At 44.1% G+C, this 26490-nt stretch overlaps 1 protein-coding gene across 1 annotated transcript in view; it reads left to right on the top strand.

Moving 5' to 3' along the window:
- Positions 1–26490, top strand: part of ABCA1 (ATP binding cassette subfamily A member 1) — a 140489-nt gene that overhangs the window by 101706 nt on the left and 12293 nt on the right. Inside the window, exons 22-42 of the mRNA XM_088838222.1 lie at positions 44–181; positions 1079–1299; positions 2653–2725; positions 3571–3773; positions 5498–5546; positions 5735–5848; positions 6948–7096; positions 9227–9351; positions 10777–10875; positions 12981–13170; positions 14002–14096; positions 15504–15536; positions 16708–16813; positions 17791–17865; positions 18348–18517; positions 19753–19930; positions 21953–22068; positions 22159–22303; positions 23903–24026; positions 25683–25812; positions 26076–26196. Of these exons, the coding sequence (XP_088694348.1) occupies positions 44–181; positions 1079–1299; positions 2653–2725; positions 3571–3773; positions 5498–5546; positions 5735–5848; positions 6948–7096; positions 9227–9351; positions 10777–10875; positions 12981–13170; positions 14002–14096; positions 15504–15536; positions 16708–16813; positions 17791–17865; positions 18348–18517; positions 19753–19930; positions 21953–22068; positions 22159–22303; positions 23903–24026; positions 25683–25812; positions 26076–26196 (2654 nt within the window). The remainder of the gene's footprint in view (positions 1–43; positions 182–1078; positions 1300–2652; positions 2726–3570; positions 3774–5497; positions 5547–5734; positions 5849–6947; positions 7097–9226; positions 9352–10776; positions 10876–12980; positions 13171–14001; positions 14097–15503; positions 15537–16707; positions 16814–17790; positions 17866–18347; positions 18518–19752; positions 19931–21952; positions 22069–22158; positions 22304–23902; positions 24027–25682; positions 25813–26075; positions 26197–26490) is intronic.

Here is a 26490-nt window from a genome sequence, read left to right as displayed (position 1 = left end):
TCATTCACTGGGCTGATCTGGGGCCTCTCTTCTCTCACCGTAGGTGGAATGCAGAGAAAACTGTCTGTGGCCTTGGCCTTTGTTGGGGGATCCAAGGTTGTCATTCTGGATGAGCCCACAGCCGGTGTGGACCCTTACTCCCGCAGGGGGATATGGGAGTTGCTGCTGAAATACCGACAAGGTCAATGATGTGTATTTACTCTGTCTTCTGGGCTGGGAGGTGGAAGGAAGGAGGGAAGGAGGGGCTCTCAAAGACTGGCTGTATCTCAGGGCTGTTCCTGCTAGAGCAGCAGAATTGCTTCTCAGGGAGAGTATGCAGCTGAACTCTGAGCTCAGCCCTGTTCTGCAAGTAGGAGGCCTGGTTTATAAGATGCTTGAAGTTTGCCCTTCAGTCCCTAGGGGCCTGCATGGAGGAGAGAAATGGGGACAAAGGGCGTCCTCTGTGGGCCCCCTCCAACATAGAACTTTCCCTTGCCTAGTGTAATCATGGTGCCCTGCAAACAGATTCCTGAGAGCCAAGGTTGTGTCGTCCTATATCTCTGTCCCCACGTGGTGCACTGTGCCTGCATGTTGACAAAGTAGAAGAACACTTGAGTGGATGGGAGAGTTGCATGCAGTTTGTATGACCCCATGGTCTGTAGCCTGCCAAGCTCCTCTATCTGTGGGATTCTCCAGGCAAGAATACAGGAGTGGGTAGCTATTCCCTTCTCCAGGGGATCTTCCCAACCCAGGGACTGAACCCAGGTCTCCCACATTTCAGGTGGAATCTTTACCGGCTGAGCCACCAGGGAAGCCCACCGTAGGAAGGATTTAGTTAAATGAGCCCTAGCACATTAACACACAGACCACTAGCGCACTGCTGGCCTGAAGCTAGTTCCCAGATAAACATTCCTGCCGTTTGTTCTATGAGGATGCAGAAGCTGTCCTCAGGACATTACCAGCCTGGGGGTCACAAGCACACCGCCTTGGGATCTTTCTCCCAGGTGTCCCCCCTTCTCTTATTTCTGTGGCTTCGGCCCCTGTGAGCGGTGAGGATGGCCAGCCTCACCTGCCATGTCCCTGTGTTTGTGCCTGGCAGGCCGCACCATTATCCTCTCCACGCACCACATGGATGAGGCGGACATCCTGGGGGACAGGATCGCCATCATTTCCCACGGGAAGCTCTGCTGCGTGGGCTCCTCCCTGTTCCTGAAGAACCAGCTGGGGACAGGCTACTACCTGACCCTGGTCAAGAAGGACGTGGAGTCTTCCCTCAGCTCATGCAGAAATAGCAGTAGCACTGTGTCGTACCTGAAAAAGGTGAGTTGCAGTCTCAGTGCATCCGGGGAATCAGGACTCTTTGGCTATGACTGGCTTGTCCATACCTGCCCCAGTCTGCCACCTTGAGGCCACCAGCTCTCTGCTCTGTGCCCTGTGGAGTCATGTTGTACCTCCTACATGGAAAGCTACAGAGACTTCTGTTCCCATCGTGTTAGCTCTGCTGAATCCTGTTTCCTTTTTCTAATGGAGACACAGTGAGTATAGGAGAAGGTCCTTAGAGGACTTAATGTTGAAGAAGAGAGGTTTGCCAGGAGTTAAGAGCCTTGGCTGCAGAATGCCCTGCTGTGTCTGCTCATTACCTTTATATCTTCTTGACCTAAAGTTTTAAAGCACAAAACAGCAAATATTTGTTGAGCACTGATTTCATGCCAAACACTCAATCTAGCAGACTCTGGACATAAAAGAAAATCATGATAATAGTTGTAGCATTGTTATCATTTGTAGGGTTTTTTATTTTTTTTAACATCATCTCAGAGTACAAAGCAACCCTGGGAAGAAGGTATTGTACCAATTATCCTAGATAACAGAAGTGAGGCTTGTAGGGATTTAGTTCATTCAAGGTCGTCGAACAAGTGCATTACAGAGGAGGGACCAGAACCCAGTAACAAGGTATATTCTCCCCTGTCCTGCAGTACATGCCTGAGACTTATTTGTGTATTCCAACAGTGGCACTCAAAACACTTATAATACGTCCCATCCTTGACCTTCCGTCCACTTATTTTCCTTTTAACTAGTGTCTGGTGAGTCAAAGTATAGTCTGAGGCCAGTGGCATTGGGATCACTTGGGAACTTGTGAGAAATGCAGAAACGTGGGCCCAAATCAGACTTGCTAAATCAGAATCTGCATTTTAACAAGGTCCTATGGTGAAGAGACACAAATTAAAGTTTGAGAAGCTCCGAACAACACAACCAGGCAGGTAAATCCCATGCCCAAGACGGTTGGCGAGGGCCTGGTTACAGCACTCATAGGTTTGTGGGGGGTTTTTTTTGGCCATGCTACATGGCTTATGGAATCTAATCCCTTCACCAGGGATTGAACCCATGCCCCCTGCAGTGGAAGCACAGAGTCTTGACCACTGAACCATCAGGGAGGTCCGGACAATGCATTGGCAGGCCAGATTTGAGAGCTCTGCTTCCTGTGCACACAGCACACACGTTAGATCAGACAGTGACTTCAGAAGCCAAGACTGCCAGCTGCATGCCCCTCGGGAGAAACTTTCCGCTCCGGTTCTCACACACAGGAACCTCTCGGAAGCCCCGCCGCGGTGAAGGTGGTGGCGGCTGTACCTTGCTCAGTCCCTGACCCGTTCTCACCTCCTTCTTTGCCATCAGGAGGACAGTGTTTCTCAGAGCAGTTCTGACGCTGGCCTGGGCAGCGACCATGAAAGTGACACGCTGACCGTCGGTAAGGACTCTGGGGTTTCTTATTCAGGTGGTGTCTGAGCTTCCCCCAGCTGGGCAGAGTGGAGGCACAGCAGGAGAGGTGCAGAGGCTGGTGGCGCTGACTCAAGGTTTGCTGCTGGGCTGGGGCTGGGTGGCTGCGGGAGCAGGCGCAGCTTAGTGGCGGATTGGCCTAACGCTTGCCGGGGAGCCTGGGGCTTGGTCTGGGAGCCGGCAGGGCAGTGTCCCGGAGAGCTGAGATGATTGGGGTGGGGGGGTTTCCCCACCCATTCAGCTGAGATGAATGGGTCTGGCTGGACACTGGGCACCTCCCTCAGGAGGGATGTCTAGGAGTCCAGTGTCCCCAGTGACACATATGGAACAGAAGCCTTTACCTTAGCCTAGTCTGCTCCACCCTAACAACTGGCTCTTCCCAGGAAGACCTCTCCTTCCATGAACTGTTTGATTAACCCTCTATTGAGATAAATAGAGGAGCCTCCTTGAATAGATTAAGAGAAAGATGAAGAACCTCTTAAGGTTCCTTTAGTCAAGTTTTCCAATGAAGAATCCTAGCTTTTTGGCAATAGACACTAGGCTTTCAACCTCCGAAAATCATTCAGCCAGCCACCCCCACCTACCACCATTAACTGAGGACCTACACTGTGCCCGGCTTTGGTGATGCAAATGTGAATAAGACCCAGTCCATGCCCCCAGGAACCCTTGGGCCAGAGATGAACCTGTGGAATGATTTCAGTGTCTTGGCCAGCTGTGGTGTGCAGGCAGTGGGCTTCTGAGGAGCAGGCAAAGGGTGAAGGAAGGGGGCCTCTGAGCTGGCCAAGCCGTATCATATCTGTACTATGATCCCTACAGATGTCTCTGCGATCTCCAACCTCATCAGGAAGCATGTGGCTGAGGCCCGGCTGGTGGAAGACATTGGGCATGAGCTGACCTACGTGCTGCCCTATGAGGCTGCCAGAGAGGGAGCCTTTGTGGAACTCTTCCACGAAATTGACGACCGGCTGTCGGACCTAGGCATCTCCAGTTATGGCATCTCGGAGACTACTCTGGAAGAAGTAAGTTCAGTGACCGACTGTCAGAATTGATCAGGGCCAACAATCCCAGGGCCAGACAGGCAGCCTGCATGTCCAGTGGGAGTAGGATCACCATGGACCTAGGCACTGAGCCCTTAGGTTGTTGGCATCTGGGCAGTGCTGGTCCCAGTTAAGCCTTTAAGATTTCAGTGGGAGATGGTAGGAAAGAAATAAGAGGATTGCTCCTGGTGTGACACCTAGGAAAAGTCCAACATTTATGGAAAACCTACTTATGCTTTGGGCTAACCTGGGTGTGTTTTGTTGTTTTCAATCATTGTGACTCATTTAATCCTCATAACAAGATGAGAAAATTGACATGAAGGGATGCTGAGCTAGGATTCAGATCAGGGGTTTTGAGCTTCAAAGCCCATACATACTCTATTACTGTGTAAACAGTGCCTCTCTTTAGAGAAACCTCGAAGGTTGGAAGGGATACTAACACATATATATGGAATTTAGAAAGATGGAAATATAACCCTGTATAAGGCACAGTCCTGCCCTGAAGGGCCCTGTAGTCTAGGGGGAGGCCTCATAGTTGGCTCATTTTGATAGAGCCTAAAGATATGAGATGGCTGGATGGCATCACCGACTCTGTGGACATGAGTTTGAGTGTACTCCAGGGGTTGGTGATGGACAGGGAGGCCTGGTGTGCTGTGATTCATGGGGTTGCGGAGAGTCGGACACGACTGAGCGACTGAACTGAACTGAACTGAACTGAACGAGACAGCAAAAGAGACACAGTTGTATCGAACAGTCTTTGGGACTTTGTGGGAGAGGGTGAGGATGGGATGATTTGAGAGAATGACATTGAAACATGTATGTTGTCATATGTGAAACAAATCAGCAGTTCAGGGTCAATGCACATTACAGGATACTCGGGGCTGGTGTGCGGGGATGACCCAGAGGGAGGATAAAGGGAGGAGGGAGGTGAGAGGGGGGCTCAGGAGGGGGAACTCAGGTACACCTGGGGCGAATTCATGTCAAAACCAACCAATATAATATTGTAAAATAAAAATAAATTAAAAAAAAAAGAAAAAAAAAATACTGTAAGCATTAAATCTCTGATATTACAGAAAAAAAAAAATAAAGTTGTCTGGCCCAGTAGTCTCCAAGTTAGCCTGTGCAGCAGAATCTTCTGAGAATATTCTAAAAATGTCAAGACTCAACTCCAGGGTCTTTGAATCAGAATTCCTGGAGGAAAGACCTTAATGTCTGTGCTTTTATTGCATGCTTCCTGGGCAGCATCTGTAGATCAGAGTTTGGGAATCACCTGTCTAGTTCAGGTTGCCTTCTGATGTTGGAAACCCTGCCATAACATTTCTAGTGACAGGGAACGACTCTTCTCCTGATCATCCTGTCTTGGATAGCCTATTTTGGTGCTGGCCTGCTGAAAGATTTCGGGCCAAAGACTTGAAGAAGCCACTTGGCTCATTCCCTGTAGGTTCAGAACAAATTCCTCCTTCTACAGTGTCCTGATGTCATAGCTTTAATTTGAAAATGACTTTCTGAATTGATAGCTCTCACCACTGGAGAAATGGTCTCTGATATAAATGGCTTCTCTCCCAAGTGACTCTGACAAAGTGTTATCAATAAATGAAGTTTTTACATTATGTCTTTAGGGACTAGCGTGTTCAGTCATGTAATAATCATGACAGTTGCTCTCACAATGTGGTGCTTATTATAATCCTCTCATTCTCATTTTTCAGATATTTCTCAAAGTTGCTGAAGAGAGTGGAGTGGATGCCGAGACCTCAGGTAACCCTCCAAATGGACTGCATGCTCTCTGGGCTGTGCCACCTGTAGGCTCTCTTAGCTCACCAGGGTTTTGCCTTTCCCTTCAAATTGTTTTAGGACATTCTTACTTTTACTGTATAGACTTTTAAAGATTCAGAGAATTTGTTTTATTACAAATAAAACATGGAGTTCCTTCCCTTTGTCTCCAGATGGCACCTTACCAGCAAGACGAAACAGACGAGTCTTTGGGGACAAGCAGAGCTGTCTTCGCCCTTTTACTGAAGATGATGCTATAGATCCAAATGATTCCGACATAGATCCAGGTCCGTTTGGGTGAGATCTGTGTTTTGTTGCTTGAAAGTGAATTTCCCTCTTGTGTTCTCTGGTGTTATCTCAAGGCCCTTGAACCAGGATGATAGATGCCTACAGAGTCTGAAGAGAAGAGAGAGAATGAGAAAAGCCACTTTCCCCTTTCTGGTGCTGTGCATACGATCAGACCTGAAAGAGCCTGTCCTCCCCACTTCCTGCACTGCACTGAGGCCTCTCACTCGAGATACACATCAAAAGACAGCCCTTTATTCCTTTGAATCCATTTATTATCTTTTCCGTAGAGTCCCAGTTTTCTCACATTCATTAGGTGTTTAATTGTGGAATAAATGTTCTTTGAATGGGTGGATGATTTTGAAAGAGTGAGGTGAATTTGCTACTAGAGTTGATTGTACCCTTCAACTTAGCTATTTTTGAAGACTGTATCCCTGTGTGTTTGACTGGGATGGAGAAGGGGAGAGGGAGACAGGAAATCAAGCAAATATTGGTGAGATGTCAGGTCACTGCAGCTAGAAATCATTTGTATAAGATGAGGATTTCTATAAAACTTTTCTGAACAGAAACCTTCCTGGCTCTCCTGCCCCTGTGCCACACTGAATGTGCAACTCTCGTGTTCTCTGTAACTTCATACATTGTTAGCACTCAGATCACCTGAATGTGTCCACCTTTCAGCCAGAGATATAATAGGTGGGAGACAAGTTGCTGTTATGTGTTCTCATAATAGGTCAGACATGGCCTGTTTTATAGACATGGCCTGTTTTATAGAATATTCTGTAAGAAATTGAGGATGGCTCAATTCATTTGAATGGGCTTGATGTAACTATTATGTGTGAACAGATCTCTTCAGTTGTCTCAAGGAACCTTCATTTTTCTGTGCTCATCAGATAAGAACCAAAGGCAGAGACTGCTACTGTGGTACATTTGGGGTCATACCTTTTCCATGGACGTGAATTTGTCATAAAAGCCTTTCATTCCTTTACTTCTACCTCCAAACACAAGGCTCCAAGGTGGTTGCTAAAGATGCTGGAGGGAGGAGGTTGGGGATGTCAAAAATGCCTGATATAATCTATGACCTTCAGTGATGGCTTTCTGCAGAATCCAGAGAAACAGACCTGCTCAGTGGGATGGATGGTAAAGGTTCCTACCAGGTGAAGGGCTGGAAGCTCACACAGCAGCAGTTTGTGGCCCTTTTGTGGAAGAGACTGCTGATTGCCAGACGGAGTCGGAAGGGATTCTTTGCTCAGGTGAGAAGTCTGTTCCTGGCCAAGGACTCAGGCTTCCTTGGTGGGCTACAGGCTCCCAACTAGTGAAAGCAGGGTAGCATCATTGTTATAAGATGGACACTGGAGCCAGATTATCTGTATTTCAATCCCAGTTTGCTTCTTGCACTTATATATCTGTTGACAGATTACTTCTCTGAGCCTCAATCTCCTTATCCATAAAATAGGCATGATAATAGTACCTATGATATGTTATGAGTAAGTACTTGGAATGGGTGTCAAATTAGAAATTTCTGTGTGTGTTAATTTTCTCTTAGAGGAGAGTGTAACAAGGACAAAGTCTAGAAAAACTGGATGAGCAAATTAAACTTTCAAAACTTCAGAGATGATATGCCAAGATGCACTCAATATATGAACTTACTGGAGACTTGATTTTTCTCTAAGTTGATGTTTAACTGCAAACTGATAGAAAAGATAACCAGGGGTCAGAAAAAAATGTTAAACAGAAAAGACTCGTTATTCTCTGTTTGCATGCTAACTTGTTGGGTTGGGAGGATTAAATTATTCCAATCTACAAAGTCAAGAAGTATAAAGAAGTTGCAAAGATTCTTTCCCACAGGCTATGTGGGTAATGCAAAGAATATGAGTTTAGAGCATATAGATTTATGTATAAATTCTGGTTCTGCTACTTCTTGGCTGTGTGGCCTTGGGCAAATTGCTTAGTCTTTCTGAACCCCAATTACCTTGTTTTTTGATAGGTGATAATTATATTACTTGTTAGGGTTGTAGTGATAATTAAATGAGATAATGCTCATATAGTATTTTCCCATGGAATTAATCACATAATGATTAATTTTCTCCATTGAAACTTGAGAACATTAGAACCAGGGGCATTATTTGAATTTTTTTTTTTAAGGGTAAATCTCTCAGGAATAAATGGAAGGAGCTTAGAGTTTGCTTATAAAATATGTACAAGTTGTTTTCAGAAAGGTACAAGTGTAAAGTTTAAGGTGGTTTGTTCATGTGTAACATGATGTAAGTTACTTCCATCGTGTCCGACTCTTTGCGACCCATAACCTGTAGTCTGCCAGTCTCCTCTGTCCATGGGATTCTCTAGGCAAGAATAGTAGAGTGGGTTGCCATGCCCTCCTCCAGAGGATCCTCCCGATTCAGGGATCAAATCCGCATCTCTTATGTCTCTGCCTTGGCAGGCGGGTTCTTTACCACTAGCACCACTTGGGAAACCCCCTTAAGGTGGTTTGCTACTGCTAAGTCACTTCAGTCGTGTCCGACTCTGTGCGACCCCATAGACGGCAGCCCACCAGGCTTCCCCATCCGTGGGATTCTCCAGGCAAGAACTCTGGAGTGGGTTGCCATTTCCTTCTCCAATGTGTGAAAGTGAAAAGTGAAAGTGAACTTGCTCAGTCATATCCGACCTGTAGCGACCCCATGGACTGCAGCCCACCAGGCTCCTCCGTCCTTGGGATTTTCTAGGCAAGAGTACTGGAGTGGCTTGCCATTGCCTTCTCCGGTTTAGTAAGGATTAATTGTGCTTTTTGAGGCCATCAGATAAAGAAATGGCAGCTGTTCCCTTTCCATGGAGGCAGTGCTGTATAGTGATTTTCTCAGAGTATGGGAGCTGAATGGGTAACCGGGTCTGTCTGCAGATTACAGACAAGAAGACTGAGGCCATAGGGGTTGTGACTTCACATGGATACAGGAGAGAGACAGAAAGGAGAGACAGAATGAAGCTGCGGTTCTTCTGGCTTCTGATCCCTGCTTGGGCTTCGGTTTTCCTCGGAGCTGAGCTAGGCTCATGGCCAGCATGGTCTTCCTCAGGTTTTCAGGAAGAAGAGGGACCCAGTGTTCTGAGTCACCCTGACAAGTGACTACTGTTTACTCTGTGAAGTAAACACCTGCCAGGTGGCCACAAGCTCAGGCCTTGTATTGCCAGCTTCCAGAAATTCACCCAAGGGAAGGGGTTTATATTTCAGCCTCTACTGCTTCCAACCTGCCATGAATGTCTTAATGGAACTAGGCCCTGCACACACCCCAGTGCTGGCTGGTCTGAGGCTACCTGGACTCAAAGTTGTCTTCTTTCTAACCTTTGTCCTTCTCTGGCGATTTTTCTCCCTCCTTGCCCCCTGGTTATAGATTGTCCTGCCAGCTGTGTTTGTCTGCATCGCTCTGGTGTTCAGCTTGATTGTGCCACCCTTTGGCAAGTACCCCAGCCTGGAACTTCAGCCCTGGATGTACAATGAACAGTACACATTTGTCAGGTATGCATTTGCCTTCTGCACCCAGGGGGAGAGGAGGGCTCAGGCTGACCAGAGTGTTTACTATGCTGAGGGCCAAGGCGAGGGGGACTCATTTACACAAGGGCATGGATTTATCAGCTGTGGCTACAGCCCTCACACAAGCTCATGCTAGATGCGAGAACAGAAGTGAACCAAACCTGAAGTAGCAGGACTTTGAACTCCTTTCCTCTCTATTCGTTGTTGTCAGGAACATACGTGCCTTATGTAAATAGTCTGCCAATGCAGAAGAATCCCCTTGAGCTATAATATACTTGGATTTTTATACTAAGTCTTTATTTTGCAGTTGAACACAGGGTTTCCATACACTGAGACCCTCACACATCTAAGTTCTTATTTTCTGCATGGTGTAATTCACATATTTATTATTTTATCTTTCAGTTCAGTTCAGTTCAGTTCAGTTGCTCAGTCGTGTCTGACTCTCCGTGACCCCATCAATCACAGCACGCCAGGCCTCCCTGTCCATCACCAACTCCCGGAATTCACTCAAACTCATGTCCACAGAGTTGGTGATGCCATCCAGCCATCTCATTCTCTGTCGTCCCCTTCTCCTCCCGCCCCCAAACTTTCCTATTAGGTTACAGATAATAGCTCCTGTTTTTGTAGACAAAAATATCGCTATTCTGTGACAATCCAGTGCTTCAAACCAAAGAACAAAGGAATTTCTCCATCTCCTTATGCAGGAGTTTTCCTCAGTCCCACAGTATTTGCAAACCTTTCTATGGAGAAGTGTGCCAGTGATGTCCAAAGGAAGCTTCAAGGAAGCTTTAAAGAAAAGAAAAAAGAAACATAAGCATGCAAATCAGTTTCCTTTTCTCTGATTCTGTGCTTTCTTCCTATTTAGTGCAGGTTTACCTCCTTCTTTTCTTTCCCAGCTGCTGACCTTGTGTTGCCCAGGGCTGTGGAGCATGGGCTTGTTTTGTGTTTATAACTTCTGCCCATCATTATTTGTGCTTTCCAGTTATCCATGCAAATGTTAAGCCTATAAAATGTGCCTTCCTTTTCCTAGAAAACCCCTCTTGTCTGTGCCTAATGATTAATTGTAAAAGTACTTTTGAAATACTGATCTTTAATGAATTAATGTACTTCCCATTAAAATAGATGTATGTAAATGTATGTGGGCGCACATGTATGCACCCCTCCATATTTATCACTTATTTACACAAGTTCCACTTTGGAGCGCTGTATGTTACCTTGACACCAAATAAACAACCAGAGGCTGAGTTACTTGTGGGTGAGTTCTGTGTTTCTATTTTAAGAGCTTGGCAGGATTTGGCACATGGGAAGTACTTAATAAAGTGTTTAATTTGGAAAAAAAAAAAAGCCTTTTCTTCTCCCATTCATGGTTTCAATGAGTTGCTAAGCTGGCTGCCTCTCATGTATCTACAGTAATGATGCACCTGAGGATGTGAGCACCCAGGAACTCTTAAATGCTCTCACCAGGACGCCTGGCTTTGGGACCCGATGTATGGAAGGAAACCCGATCCCGTGAGTGCCACTTGAGCTGTGAGCCCCTCCACAGCTGGCTTCTTGTTCTTGTCACCTGGTTTTATCTCTGCACTGCTTTTATCACTTGTATGCCACCTGGTGATGACCATCATTTACCCTTTGAAGCAGTTTTTATTTTAAAGGAGGTAATGTAGTGTTTTAACCCTAGCATCAAGGGACAAACGTAACAGATCAGTAGACTCTTCTAGCATCCTGCCAGGAAAATGACTATAGACATTTGTTTTCTGCTTTAGACATTAATATTTAATTTAAATGGTACTTCATAATGATCCCTTTCCCCCAGCTCCTATACCTGACCGCAGAGATAGGCTCCCATTATGTATAATTTGCAACTTTGCTAATCAGTTTCTTCACTCTAAAAGCCTGAAAAGTTGACATCATTTTTATAAAAATGGACATTTTCTTCTTGCAGAGTTGCATATTTTTGTCATATTCTCCTTCAAAGTCCTTTTTTTAAAAAAAGAAAAAGTAGGTAGCATATCAGTAAATCCAGTGATTACTCATTTGACTGTCACTGTGTATGAAGAGAAGGCGTGTCCAGATAGCTCTGTGAGTAAAGACAGAGAAGAGTGGTGAGGAGCTTCTGAGGGCTCAGAGAAGGTAGAAGCGGGTTCAGGTTTCCGGGCTTGGGTAGAATTTTCAGTTGAGGTTGTTAACCACAGAGTCAAGGATTGTGGAGAGTGTGGGGAAGTTTAGGAAGACTGGAGAAGGGCAAACTTGAATTCCAGGTTTTAAAGGGAAGATAGTGAGCCTGCAGGTGACAGACCAGTGAGTGTACCACCTGGGTGTGCAAGCTTTAATGTGCGCTCGTTAGATATGTAGCTGTTATATACTTGTTGGCTCTAATTAACTCTGGATACTTACTGAACATTTGCTAGTATTTAGTACTTAATAAGTGTAAATCCTGACAGTTAATATCAGTTCCTAAAGAACAAGATGACCAAGGTGGAGAAGGACAAATTTCATAAGATTTGTGATGAGATTTCACTTGGAACCAGAGAGCAATCCACGAAACTGTTCATTTGATATAAGAATCGTCTAAACACTGTGGCTCGGCTTACACTTTTAAAAGTGTAAGGGGTATTATAAATGCCTTGTTGAAATGTGACCTATTAAAATAAGTCATTTTACAGTTTTGTGGAGAAAATAGGCTCCAAGAGGGCAAGTGACTTGATGGTCTCACAGGAATTCAGAACTCAGACATAAATGCCTGACTTGTCACCTGGGATGCTTGCAAACAGCCTAGCTCTTGCTGAGCCAACAACTCTCACCTCGGTTGACTCCCCCAAATTCTTTACTTGTTTTAAAACATGTAAAACTGGTAAAACATGTTTTGAAACATCCACAAGTGAATCTTGACATTCTTCCCCAGATTTTCAGCATAAAACATAGACTTTTCCTGAGGCGTACGTCCGCTGACTGCTGCCTCCCTCTTCTCATCTGCCATCCCTCTTCCTCATTGCTCGTCCCATTCCAGCCCCCCTGGCTTCCTGTTTTTCCTTATCCGAACACGGGGGACCTTTTCACCTGCGCTCTGTTGCTTCGGCTTGTAATGTTCTTCCCCCCAATCCCTGCCTGGCTTGTTCTCTGTCATCGTTTACGTTTTGGCTGAAATATATGACCTCTTCAGGTGGTCCTTTGTCACCAGTCATTCTCCCTTTATTTTGCTTCCATTTTGGCCATCAAAGATTGTATTATTTGTTAATTAATCTTTCCTGGGAACACAAACTCCATGATGGCAGAGACTTTGTCTTTTCACCCCAGATTCTCAAATATGCAGGACAGTGTCTGGCACTTAGTAAATGCTCAGTGAGTGTTTGCTGAGTGAACCCGTGGGTGAGGGATTGAATGCTGGTGGTTGGGTTGACTTGAGTTCAGGATATGAGCACTTAGGCCTTCTTTGTGTTCCATGGTATTTAACTGTAAAATGAGTCTGTAGCTGACAAGTCTGTGGGGTGGATCAGTAACCAAGTGGTGAGGGGATATATGTGTATTTGCAGCTGTTATTGAGTAGTCCTGTGCTCTGAGGTGACAGGAGAGGCCAGACCCTCTTGGGAGATCCTATCCTTGGTGTTCCTTTGTAGAGAAAGGCCCTGCTTGGTGGGAGAGGAGAAGTGGACCACTGCCCCAGTCCCCCAGACCATCACGGACCTCTTCCGAAATGGAAACTGGACGATGGAGAACCCCTCCCCCACCTGCCAGTGTAGCAGCGACAAAATCAAGAAGATGCTGCCTGTGTGCCCCCGGGGGGCAGGGGGGCTGCCGCCTCCTCAAGTGAGTCCTTTCAGGGTGTGACTGAGTGAGTGAGGTGTAGGGTGGACTGGGAAGAGGGAACGGCTGACATATTTTGAAGTCAGCCTAGGTCCTTGTTTGAGATACAACCAGAGACAACACTCTGGATCAGTGGTCTGTGGAGCCTCTCCTGCAGCGGTGGTGTCCCAGGACAGACTGACAGAGGCAGCTTCATCTCCACCTCTGCCATAGAGGAGCTGCGACCTTGGATGGGTCACTCTGAGTCCCTGGGCCTGTTTCCTCACTGCTGAATTAAGGAGGCTGGCCCGTAAAACTTCCGTGAGGGTTATAACTCTGAGACTATGAGTGAGAGAAGCAGTGCTGAGTCATTTTTTTTCTGAGAATTTCAGGAAGAGGCTTGCTTGTGACGCCTCTCTGCTGCCTTATCCGCATCCAGATTGCAGGATGAGGACAAGGAATTTTAAATAGTGTTGAAAAAGTAGTCCTTAGTGGTTACTGCTCCTTAAAATAGCACTCCATCTCTTCATCAGTGTAACCCCAATGAAGAAAATTCACTCGGCATGGTCAATGGTGCTGCTCCCTAGAACACTTTTGTAACCATGAAGAATGATACTTCATGGTCTATTGCTTAGCTGTTCAGAATAATTTGCTGGGAATCACCTTTACTTGGCATAAAGGGCAGAATGGACCAGGCCTTTGTGATCGGTTGATGACAGTGTCCAGGCCCTGTGGGCAGGGTCTGCTCACACTGTGGTACATGTTTGAGGAACATGTGTCATTTTTGTTCTTGATTTGTTTTCTCTTCTAATTCTGGCCCATAAAGACACATGTGCTTGGTTTTTCTGATGACAGAGAAAACAGAATACTGCCGACATCCTTCAGAACCTCACGGGAAGAAACATTTCGGATTATCTGGTGAAGACATACGTGCAGATCATAGCCAAAAGGTCATCATTTACAATCCTTGGCCCCTGCTTAGTTGTTACTGATTAGAGGAATTAAAGTCCTAAAAAATAGGAGATTGAGTAGTGGTGGGAAACATCACAGTTTGGCTTGATGTTGTCCTTTTGAAGTTTAGGATATTCTTTCAGATTAGAAAAGGTAATGGGAAGTATTATGAGTATTCAGGTTGAAGACTGAGGTTGCCTGGTTCCAGAATGAAAATAAATCTGGATTTAAATTCTAATTCTGCCCCTTATTAGCTGTTTGACCATGGCAGCCAGTTATCCTTTTAAAGCCTTAGGCTGTATATAACGTGATAATAATGTTGCACTCAGTAGTTTGTTGTAAGGATTAAATGAAACGATACATATAAAGTACCTCTCATGGATGGAATGAGTGATAAATACGTGGCATTATCAAGAGAGTTCTCAGGATTTCTCTGTGGAGCCTTAGAAGAACCATGTAGCTTCCTGGGGCATCACTGCATAGTCCTGAATGCATCAGCTCCCCCATTCTTTGCAGTTTTGCTTTCTTCAGTTTCAGTCACCCATCATCAGCTGTGGTCAGAAAATAGTAAATGGACAATTCCAGTAACAGACAATTTATAAGTTTTAAATGGCATGCTTTTCTGAGTGGTGTGATGGGAATCATCCCACTGTGTCCCTCCTGGGATGGGAATCATCCCACTGTCCAGCATATCCACATAGCATAAATGCTCCTTGCCCTGGCCCTTTTGGTGATCAGATGGACTGTCACAGTATTACAGAACTTATGTCCAAGTAACTTTTATTTTACGTGATAGTGGCCCTATTGACCTTCAAAGAAAATGACAGATGATAGGAAAAAATAGTATATGTAGGGGTCGGTATTATCGTAGTTTTAGGCATCCACTGGGGGGTGTTGGAGTTCCCCTCCAATTAAGGAGGGGACTGCTGTACTTAGCTGATGTTCAGAAAATGTTTGTTCTTGCTTCCCATCAGTTTGGTTATATTTGGTCCCCTAAGTTGGGAGTTCTAGTGACTTTTAACGACAAGGGTATGCTTGAATGACAGTTACTGTTAGTTTCCAAGAAAGAAGCATAACATCTCCATATGTTAGCCATAATTGAACTAGTATTTTTGAATTTAAAAAGTTTGTAGTTTGATCACGTCTTTGTTTGTTTTTTAATTGTTTTAATACAAGGCATGACCTTCATAAAAATAATAAGGTTTTAATATGGGGAGAAGAAAAGACATGCTGATTAGGGCTTTTTTCCATTGGCAAAACCCTACAACACCAGCCTGATTGTAGAGTTATTTCTGCCCCTTTGTTGTATCCCCAGGTAGATATTTCTAACTTTTGTATGATCAGGAAAAGGATCAATGTTTCTTTGGACTGATTTCTGGTTTCTTTGTCTTTGGCCCTCACTACAGCTTAAAGAACAAGATCTGGGTGAATGAGTTTAGGTAAGTTGACTCCTCTGTGCTTTTCTTTTTGTTTCCTTGACTCCTAAAGCTCATGAGGATGATTTTGATGCAGTTTTCTTGGACCCTGGGAAGCTGTTGGTTTAGGGGTGGTTTTGCCCTTAGCTCAGTGCCCAGCTGCCACTTCAGAGGCCTTTGGAATTTTCGCATATTGATCTCCTTGAGGAGATTTAGAAGTTCCTTGTGGGTCTCTAGGGATTTGACAGGAAGCACGATGTGAGGGAAAAACCTGTGCTAATTAAAATTATCACATCAGATCCTAGGAGACCTTGGGGCTCAAGAACAATTTTTTAGGTCTTTGTAATAACCAAGAAGGTCTTAGATGAAATAGGAGGCTTCAAAACCGTCTATGTCCATTGCATTTCAACCCATTTATCCTTCTGAGTTTTTTAAAATAACAATGTTTCTGTTAGGAAATAAGACCAGAATTCCATCAGGAGAGTGAGAATCGTTTTCTCCTCTGCTGCAGTCAGGCTCTCTCCTCTCCACGCTCCACTACTGCCCCTGCCCGTATTCCTCTGAATTTTGAAAAGGCAGATGGGACTGGGGGAAAAAAAACAAAGGAAGCATCCCTGAAGCCCATTATTACTCATGAGTAATGAGATGCCTTACATGGCTGCCTCAGAACTTTGTTTTTTGAACCTACCTCTGACCTTTCTTCTTTGCCTTTTTTCCCAAGAGCCAGGACCTACTGAATAACTGAGCAGAGTGGATGCAGAACCTTCTGTTATTCTCCTGCTATGAAAGGGCCACAGCCCATCTATAAACCCTCCCTGACCTCTCTGGCCAGTGTCTTCCCTGCTCATCCCGACTTCCCATCTACTTGCCTTGAGACCCATGTTCAGGCCTGAGCTGCCAGGGGTGGGAGGAGCACCTGTGAGATGCATGAGCATTCTGTCCTCAACATCTCAGATGTCTCTTTCTGTGTATAATCAGACCCAGGTCCCTCACTTGGACAGAAGCTATAAGAGTTAAGAGATTGCCAGGATCCATTAGAGGAGACCAAGGTGAAACTTTCTCTGAGTTCTATTTTGGTCCTACTTTGAACATTCAGTTCCTCTAATTGAACATTACATCCTTAGGCAGTGTCTGCTGCTCAGTGACAATGGGCCCCACACTGCCTGTGTTTTTTAATGTCAGGCTATTCTTTTAGGTACGGTGGATTTTCCCTGGGTGCCAGTAATTCTCAGTCACTTCCTCCGAGTGAAGAAGTTAATGATGCCATCAAGCAAATGAAGAAACACTTGAAGGTGGTCAAGGTACAGTACTCATCCTAAGACATATCAGACAGAAAATGAGTTGCTGGTACATGGGAGTAGTTGACAGGTAGATCTGATTACCTGGTAGCTTATTGTTTAAGATTTTCAAGTACAAAACCATCACCGAGCATTTAGAGATCATGGGTCAGCCAAGACTGAGTCACTCAGTGTGTACTTACTATTTGAAAGTGCAGATCAAAAACACGTTCAGGGACTTCCCTGGTGGTCCAGTGGTTAAGACTGTACTTCCAATGCAGGGTGCCTGGGTTCAATCCCTGCTCCGGAAAGTAAGACCCAATGCAGCCAAAACAAACAAAAATGCTTGAGAAAAAAAGCAAGTTCAGAGATTTTAGATCTCTCAGAATAACTTAAGTATATCCAGTGAACAGAGAAACTGGGCATCAAACATACTTTTCTAAAAAACAATCATTGGTTAAACAGGAAATAAATCACTTTCTTTAAACCAGCAGCTAGTTTTAGGACCTGATAAACATTCACTTTATCTGTATCCCAAGTTTCCCATTTCTAAGTTGGAATTGGGGGTCAGATGATATGAATTCCAGGGTCACAGACAGCAGAGATTGTCCTAGAATCTCTCCCTTGAGGCACAGACCCCATATCTGATGCATCTGCATGTTAATTGTAGCTGGGGGTCTTCGGATGATGTCAAGGAACATGGTGAAGAGCCCTTACCACCAGTTATAGACTGACATCTGCCTCTTGGGACTTTGAATCACAGGGTTTCCCTCTGGTTCCTTTAAGACCTCTGACTTGTGGCAACATCAGGGCTTTAGATTTTCAGTCACTTAATTTTCAGGAGCCAGTTATTATTTAGAGGGTTCAAGTTGCATTTCAGTGAATGAGGCAGTAGCCATGTTTCCCTTCACAAGGTTGTCCCATTGTCCACAGACTCCAGACTTCCTGTTGCTCCTCCCCTGTGAACCATCCCAACTGAGGCAGCTTTTTGTTGTTCACAGGACAGTTCTGCAGACCGATTTCTCAGCAGCTTGGGAAGGTTCATGACAGGACTGGACACGAAAAATAACGTCAAGGTAAAGCCCTTTGTTCCAGTGGCTTTTTGATGAACAATAATTCCTGTATTGCCCCGAAGTGTCAGCTCATGATAATGTTGATTCATGACAGAAAAGTCTAGTAACTTTATTGGTGAGGCTGTAAAAAGAACTTGCTTTGCTGCCAGTCACACCAGGATAACCATTATGAACATGACTGAGTTACTTAACCTGTTTAAGCCTCCTAATTTCCTAATCTATAAAATGGAGGCGATAACCATGTCTACCTCAAAGCTTTGGTGAAGATTAAATACATTAAAGATAGGCAGCATATTGCCTGACCTCACGGTCAGTGCTGGGTACACCCTGGCCCCTGTTGCCTCTTGACCATGTTCTCTGATCATGTTTTGTCTTCAGGTGTGACTGAAGTTTCTGGAGTTTATGTGCGTGTTTTCTGTGTGTGCATCTACCTTCGGGAATAGGGGTTAGGAGCAGTACTTTGCACCTGGTATATTTTATTTCAGGTGTGGTTCAACAACAAGGGCTGGCACGCCATCAGCTCTTTCTTGAATGTCATCAACAATGCCATTCTCCGGGCCAATCTGCAGAAGGGAGCGAACCCCAGCCAGTATGGGATTACTGCTTTCAATCACCCGCTGAACCTCACCAAACAGCAGCTCTCAGAAGTGGCTCTGTAAGTATCACTGTGTCTGATTTGGGAGAGGGGAAGGTGTTGGGGGAATTGTGGTGCAGGGGAAAGAAGTATGAAGCTGGTTGTAGAATAACAGCTGGGGATGTAGGTACGTTATGTATGTCTGGGTTGGTCCAGGCTCTGGACAGAAAATGATCAGTTTATGAATTGGCTGGGCAGAGATTAAACTACACAAGATAGATGCCTCTGATATGTTAAAGCCATTATTACATTTAGTGAATTCATTTAAAGTAAGTTAAATTGTTAATATGATTCTCAAATATTTTAACTTACTCTTGACACAATGTTTATTTAAAAAATCAATTTCATTTGTTTCAAAACAACTATTTTTAAACTTAGTGAAACACACTTTTATCAGCTTGTGTGTTTATTAATTCCTGGAGAGGGAGGGAGAGACAGCATGTGTGTGTGTGTGTGTGTGTATGTGTATATGGAGTTAAAGCCAGTATGATCTAGTTCAGAGTGTATAGCCTTTGAAATCATAGAGATCTGGGTTTAAATATGGTTTTTTAAACTTTCCAGATATATGGTATTAAGTGAGGCATTTCATGTAAATGGACAAGTCCGGCCTTCAGCACAAGGTTGATATTCAATACATGTTAGGTTCCTTTCTTGTTTATGGAGTGTGGCAGTTATAGTTTTTGCTTCACTTGTATGGAATGTCAGTGTATGTCACTAGGATCTTTATACCAAACATATAAAATTTATATAAAGAAATAATTTATATTGTATCCCATTTAATGGGCTTATAAAGCTATTTTTCTTATAATAAGGATCTGATGGAATTTTTGTGTTAGATTGATATACCATGCTCTTTTGTTGTCAAACTCATTTACAGCCAGAAATTGTTGTTTGAATAGTTTCATACTAATATTTCTGCTTTATTTAGTTTTCAAGCTACACTACTCCCTTATGTGTGAAAATTTACAGATTGTTGCTCATAAAAGATCAAGAATAGTAGAACAAAGTGAATGCTATTAGGCCACTCTTAGACTTCCTTTCATAGTTTCGTTTTGGCTGTGGACTCTTTTTGACCTCAGTAGAAGCAGTTTTGCATTTGAATTATCAAGATTTTTTTTTGCTTGAAAATAATCATTTTTAACCCTGGATAAAATATATGTGGTGAACAGGTCTTTTTCCCTGGGGTGTGCTTCAGATATTTGCGTGTGTGTGTGTGCATCCTCTGATTGTGCCCTCAGCTGCACTGTCTTTTGCAGGATGACCACATCAGTGGATGTCCTTGTATCCATCTGCGTCATCTTCGCGATGTCCTTCGTCCCGGCCAGCTTTGTCGTGTTCCTGATCCAGGAGCGCGTCAGCAAAGCGAAGCACCTGCAGTTCATCAGTGGAGTGAAGCCTGTCATCTACTGGCTCTCCAATTTTGTCTGGGACATGGTAGGAACACCCGTCTGCTGCTGCTTCAAAAACCTCCATCAGGGCTCTAGATTGGATGGATGAAAGGGCTTCTGGCCTTCACCAGGAAATGTTCTAGCTAATCAAAGATGAATGAAAGAGGATAAGGCAGGCACAGTTGTCCACTTTCATGTGACCAAACATGACCTTCAGCGCACAGCTGATCTTACACCAGAGAAAATCTGGCCAAAGGGATTGCAACTGATACCACCACCACCTCATTCCCTAAGTGACAACCTTTTAAAGAACTGAGGTGGAACACTCTCAATCAGAACTCTTAAGTCAGTGCCTCTAACTTGTCTGATAGATTTTTAACCTCCAGAGTCAGGATATTCTTTGTCTTATTAGGAACTCAATCTGTCATTTGAGAACATCTTATGTTTTACTGGAAGCTTATCCATCCATTGCAAATCTGTTTTCATGTCAGCTGTAATATAATGCTTCTGTTTGAACCAATATGGAGGATGTCAAAGAATTCTGAAGTTCAAATTATTTTTATAAAGCAGAGTTGAAATGTATCTCCCTATGAGTTCCATTCCTTGTAGGCCACCCAGAAAATTTAATTCTTGTCCCATTGGATATACCCTCAATATTTGAAGACACTTATCATTTAACCTCAATCTTCCCCAGAGAAGGTGATACATGAGAACACACTTTGTAATCTCTAAAGCACTGTAGAAGTGTGAATGATGATGGTGTCTGTGTTGGTTATAGCAAGCCTCTCAGACTTGTCACTGTTCTGACCTGATTGCCCCTCTGTGGCCCATACTCCATAGTGTTAATGTGATCTTTGAAGAGCAAAGCCTAGAATTAGCCTTAAAATCAGGCTGTCATCCAAATGACAGGTTACAGGTTACAGGTCTAGAGGCAATTGATCTTTATCCCGTACTCCTCTTCCTCAGCCCAAGGGTATTGCATTTTGGAAGTAGCGCGGTCTTATTGGCAACTTGTAGAGAACTGAAACCTCTGCTTCATAGGTATTGTTAAATGGGGTCTTTTTCACTGTTTACTAATGCAGTTGACTTTTTTCAACCTTTGTATATAGCTTTATTTATCAACATAAAGGTTTTTTAAAGCACATATAAACTTTATCCCTGTTAAAATGAATTTTACGGGATGTCCATTTGTTTTGTTTTTTTTTCTTAATCCAATAATTGCTTTATGGAGTAAGCACATACATACTGACTGCTCACTGTGTATCTAACTCAGCCAGGCATCACAGATTCAGAGATGAAAGATCCAGTCCCTGACTCAGGAACACTATTATCTTCCTGTATATTATCCATCTTTCCTTGCTCTAGGACCTCTGAAATTTTCTGTAAGCGTGTCTTCATTGAAGTTGTTGAAAAACACAGTTGAGTAGGGTGGGACTGAGGTACAGAGCCCTGCAGTCTGAAGCTACAAATTCTACAGCTGGCAAGCCCACTGCTACCTCCCTGTCTGTGCTCTGCTCTGCCAGCTGTGAATTCCCGTAATTGTCTTGTGGTCAAGTCTTTATTTCTGCCTTTTAATGCTGGAGACACCGTCAGGACAGACTTTAAAATTAGTCTCGGTGTGATGAAACTGTCCTGACATTGATGTTATAAGTGCTTACCTCATAAATAGATTACAAGAGAGCTTGAACTTGGGCAGACTGTAATATACCATTAATGATGAAACAGACACAATCATCTTCGGGAAGAGTAATGGCAGCTTACTTGCTGCCTGTGAAATTGAAATTACTCTGACTGGGAATCCATCCTTCAGTAAGTTTACTGAGCGTGACACCTTGGCTTATCTGTTGGAAAGACAGAAAGGACATGCAGTTTATAAAATCAGCCGGGGGTAAAAGGCTTGTCAAAATGTACTGTCCAGTATTTTGATTAATAGTTTTTGTGGCTTCATTAATTCAGAGTTATTCTTCAATGTGTTTATCTGCCCTTTCTTGTCCAGTGATGGTGAAGACTTGAGCTGTCTTGTGTCTTTGACTTAGGGGTGACCTTGGTTTCCTTGTTTCACTTTCAGTGCAACTATGTGGTTCCTGCCACGCTGGTCATTATCATCTTCATCTGCTTCCAGCAGAAGTCCTATGTGTCCTCGACCAACCTGCCTGTGCTTGCTCTTCTGCTTTTGCTGTATGGGTAAGGCGCCGCTGGACGGGGCATATGGAATCCAGTGTCAGAAAGAAGGCGGAGGGCACCCAGTGGACATGTGCCTTTGTGTCTCACCAGGTGGTCCATCACGCCTCTCATGTACCCAGCCTCCTTCGTGTTCAAGATCCCCAGCACAGCCTACGTGGTCCTCACCAGCGTGAACCTCTTCATTGGCATCAATGGCAGTGTGGCCACGTTTGTGCTGGAGCTCTTCACCAACAACGTGAGTTCTGTGGAGAGAGATGCTGGGATGACCATTTCTGGAGTCAGAGGATAGTGTTTATCATGATTGTATTCTGCTTGCCTGTGGCGTTGACCTCATGGACCAATCTGAACTTTTGCAGTCTGTCTTTCCTGGGTTTGCATAGCATCTCTTGCTTCTCCTTTTCCTTATATGTCTCTGATCAAATCTTTCTGTTTCTTTTGACAAGTTATTTTATACTCCTTTCTGTTTAAATGTTGCCTTCTCCAATATTCGGTCCTCTGCCTTCCTGTTTTCCACTGTAGGTCCTGTCTCTGGGTGATGCCATTCATTCTGGAAGCTTTTACCACCACCTTTTCATGTCTACATTGTTCTATCTCAGATCTGTGCCTTCAGCCCTGACTCTTCCATTGAACTCTCGCCCCACAGTCTCACTTGCCCAGTGGGTGGCTCCGTTTTGATTAACTGAAAGATACCCTAGTCTGGTCACATCCCAGTCATCTTCCCCTCAGAACCCAGGATTTCTCTTGCCAGTCCTGTCACACTGGATGGCATTACCATCCCCAAAGTCACCCCAGCTGGCGGTATTAGAGCTATTTATGCGCTTTGCTTTCGCTTATTTCTCCCACATTCAGTTGGTGACCTTGCCAGTTCCTTCAATTATAGATCGCTCAAACAAGGTTTCCTGTCCACTCCTGTTGTCACTGCTTTTGTCCAGACACCTTAACTTAACCCACAAGTCCTTTCAGAGGCATATCATCCTTCCTGGACAGTCGCCACCACATGCTTTCCCAACATGGTAGGCTTCGACTGAATGGTTCCTTAAACCCTCCGTGGTCCCATAGGCCTGCTTGAGGGTCCCCAGCCCAGCCCACGTGGCCCTCACCAGTGTGAACCTCTTCACCAGTGGCAGTGGCACTGTGGCCCCTCTGTTGTTGGAGCTCCTCACCACCAGTGTGAGCTACCACCTAATTCTGTGATTCCTCTGTCAAAACTGAGCTTGAGCATGAAGTTTTGCTTACCTGCCGTATGGGAGGTACTCTTTCTCTTCTCTGAGCTCTCCAGGCTCACACAGTTCATGCCTCCAGGACAACACATCCAATTATGTAGTAATTTCCTGTTTCCATATTTCTTTTCCTCAGAGTAGAGACTGTTTCTTATTCATCTTTATCTCTCCTATACCCTAGCCCAGTGCATCCAGCACTTAGCAGCTTACTTAGTTGTTAGGTATTTGGCTACTGCTAGATTAATGTATTTGAGAAGAATTATTTAAATTCCAACAAAATCCTGAAACTGAACTATATTGACCCAGACATGAGCAATATGCTTTTAAAATGCTAAGCAAATGTTTTGTGTTGGATTTGCTTTTGATTAAATGCAATCATATTTCTAAACTTTGCTCATTTCCCTCCCATGCTCGTAGCATTATTCCAAATTTTCTAAAGAGCAAAAATTTTGCTACATTATATATCATTAGCTATGGCTGCTGCTTTTATTGGTATCTGAATCAAAGATTCAGTTGGACCTCAAGGAATCAAACTTCTTCACTCTCGTATTTTGGACTTTGGTCAGTTTTTAGCCTGAGTCACAAAAGACATACTGTCTCTTATTTTTTTTTAGAAGCTGAATAACATCAATGATATCCTGAAGTCAGTGTTCTTAATCTTCCCACATTTTTGCCTGGGACGGGGGCTCATTGATATGGTGAAAAACCAGGCAATGGCTGATGCCTTGGAAAGGTTTGGTGAGTGACAGCAGTGGCTACAGGATATTTTAATAGAGATGGGAGTTTATATGGGTCTTGATACTTTGACCTTTATTTTGAAAAAGGCTGGTGACTGGGCCTAGGATTTCCCTCCGCTGATAGGGCTCATGTCAGCACAGTTGGTTGTGGCTTGGGTCTTGTCTGACACAGTCACTTGTCTGAAAGGTGAAAACAAAGTTTTGGAGTTAGGGAAAATACTGGTTTTAGCTTGGACCCGGTACCACTGGTGGGGTTTGTCAAAGTCATTGGAAAAATCAAACCACAGCTTTGAGAATTAGATACAGGCCAGAGAATCAAAAGGAAAGATGTAAACTTTGGCTCTATTAGGAAAATCATGGACCTGCAGATGGGGTCATATATTACCTTTTATACAGTCTATAAAATGTAATTTACTGCAGCTCTTCCTACCTTTAGAGTCTTTAAAAATATCTCTTCTGTGCCCACATTACTATTCTTTATCGGCTTGCTCATATAGTTAGATGGGCCATGTTATTTAATGGGCATAGAAAAGGGACTATTTTTTTAAGCTTGGAGGTACAAAGGAGATATATAAGGAATTTAAGGAATATTTATATAAAACAAGGTGAATTGAGTTATTCGATTACATTGTGCTGTGCTTAGTAGCTCAGTCCTGTCCCCAGGGACAGTAGCCCACCAGGCTCCTCTGCCCATGGGGATTCTCCAGGCAAGAATACTGGAGTGGGTTGCCATGTCCTCCTCAAGGGGATCTTCCCAACCCAGCGGCAAATCCAGGTCTTCTGCATTGCAGGCAATTCTCTACCATCTGAGCTGCCAGGGAAAGCCCTAGATTACTTTACATGCTACTGAAAGAGCATCTTTTAATGTACTTTCTAATCTTTCTTAGTGAAGCTAATAATTTGTTAAAATACTGACCCTAAAAATTACCCTGGATTGCTTGCCTTTTCACAAAGAATTTTTGGCATGTCTCATTCAAAAGGAAGCACTAGATTTCTTAGATGAAGTTGCAGATCTAATACATGTTGAATCTGAAATTCTGATTGATACTGCATTGCAGTACACTTCCCTAAAACCTTACCTTAAGTCAGACTTGGAAACTGGCGACTCCTTTATTTTTTTGTTCTTATCATGGGTGATGTACCAAGTGGCTTCAGTTGTGTCCAACTGTTTGCACGCCTATGGACTATAGCCCGCAAGGCTCCTCTGTCCATGGGATTCTCCAGGCAAGAATACTGGAGTGAGTTGCCATGCCCTTCTCCAGGGGATCTTCCTGACCCAGGGATCGAACCCGTGTCTCTTACATCTCCTGCATTTGCAGGTGGTTTCTTTACTATAAGTGCCATGACCAGATCCCTATCGTGGGTGATAACCATTGGTATTTGTAGAAATAGGTTTCCCTGGTAGCTCAGTTGGTAAAGAACCTGCCTGCACTACAGGAGACCCTGGTTCAATTCCTGGGTTGGGAAGATCCGCTGGAGAAGGGATAGGCTACCCACTCCAGTATTCTTGAGCATCCCTTGTGGCTCAGCTCGTAAAGAATCCACTTGCAATGTGGGAGACCTGGGTTCAAAACATAGGTAAATTTGAGCCTGAATTTGAGGAAGGGCTTTGGTCTCTGGTGCCTCCATTCTGATTGGATCTCCGCGCTGTGTCCAGGGGAGAACCGCTTTGTCTCACCACTGTCTTGGGACTTAGTGGGACGAAATCTCTTCGCCATGGCTGTGGAAGGAGTGGTGTTCTTCCTCATCACTGTGCTGATCCAGTACCGATTTTTCATCAGGCCCAGGTGAGCTTTCTTGCAGAATTCACTGAGCACCTGGTTGAGGGTCACAGCAGATGGAGCACAGGGAAATACTCACTGGTGGTTGGGTTGACTTGAACTCAAAGCAGATAATTAAACTGATTCTCCTAATGTGGGCATCCCCTAACCAACAGAGCTGACAATGCTGAAGTGTGGATTTTATAGGATTGATGTAGAAACTGGGTCTCTGCTTAGAAAATAACTTGAAAGGTTGATTTTTTTTTCTTCTTAATTTTCCTCCCCCTAAGACCTGTAAAGGCAAAGCTTCCTCCTCTGAACGATGAGGATGAAGATGTGAGGAGGGAACGACAGAGAATTCTTGATGGTGGAGGACAGAATGACATCTTGGAAATCAAGGAGTTGACTAAGGTGAGACAGTGAAGACAGGCTACAACTTGCCTTCAATTTTTTCAGCTTTATATGTTAGAAATTAGCATTTTGCTGACTCACTTAATAAAAGGAGCATGCTTCCTAAAATGTGCATCTATACCAAGTTTCTGTCAATTTAATTTTACTTAAAATACACCATAGAGACTTCTCTAATTAAAGAAATCCTACTGAGAATAATTGTAAAGTGAATTCTCATTCTTGAGTATGTTTGTTTTTCATGCTTACATTTATGTGTTAGTTATTAAAACATCTAATATTGTGTATTGGGTCAAA

The sequence above is a fragment of the Moschus berezovskii genome, chromosome 7, assembly GCF_049115385.1.
Source record: "Moschus berezovskii isolate FMDL1 chromosome 7, NW_MosBer_1.0, whole genome shotgun sequence".
Classification (NCBI taxonomy): domain Eukaryota; kingdom Metazoa; phylum Chordata; class Mammalia; order Artiodactyla; family Moschidae; genus Moschus; species Moschus berezovskii.
Note: the sequence above shows the minus strand (reverse complement) of the source record. Positions and strands in the feature narration are given on the sequence as shown.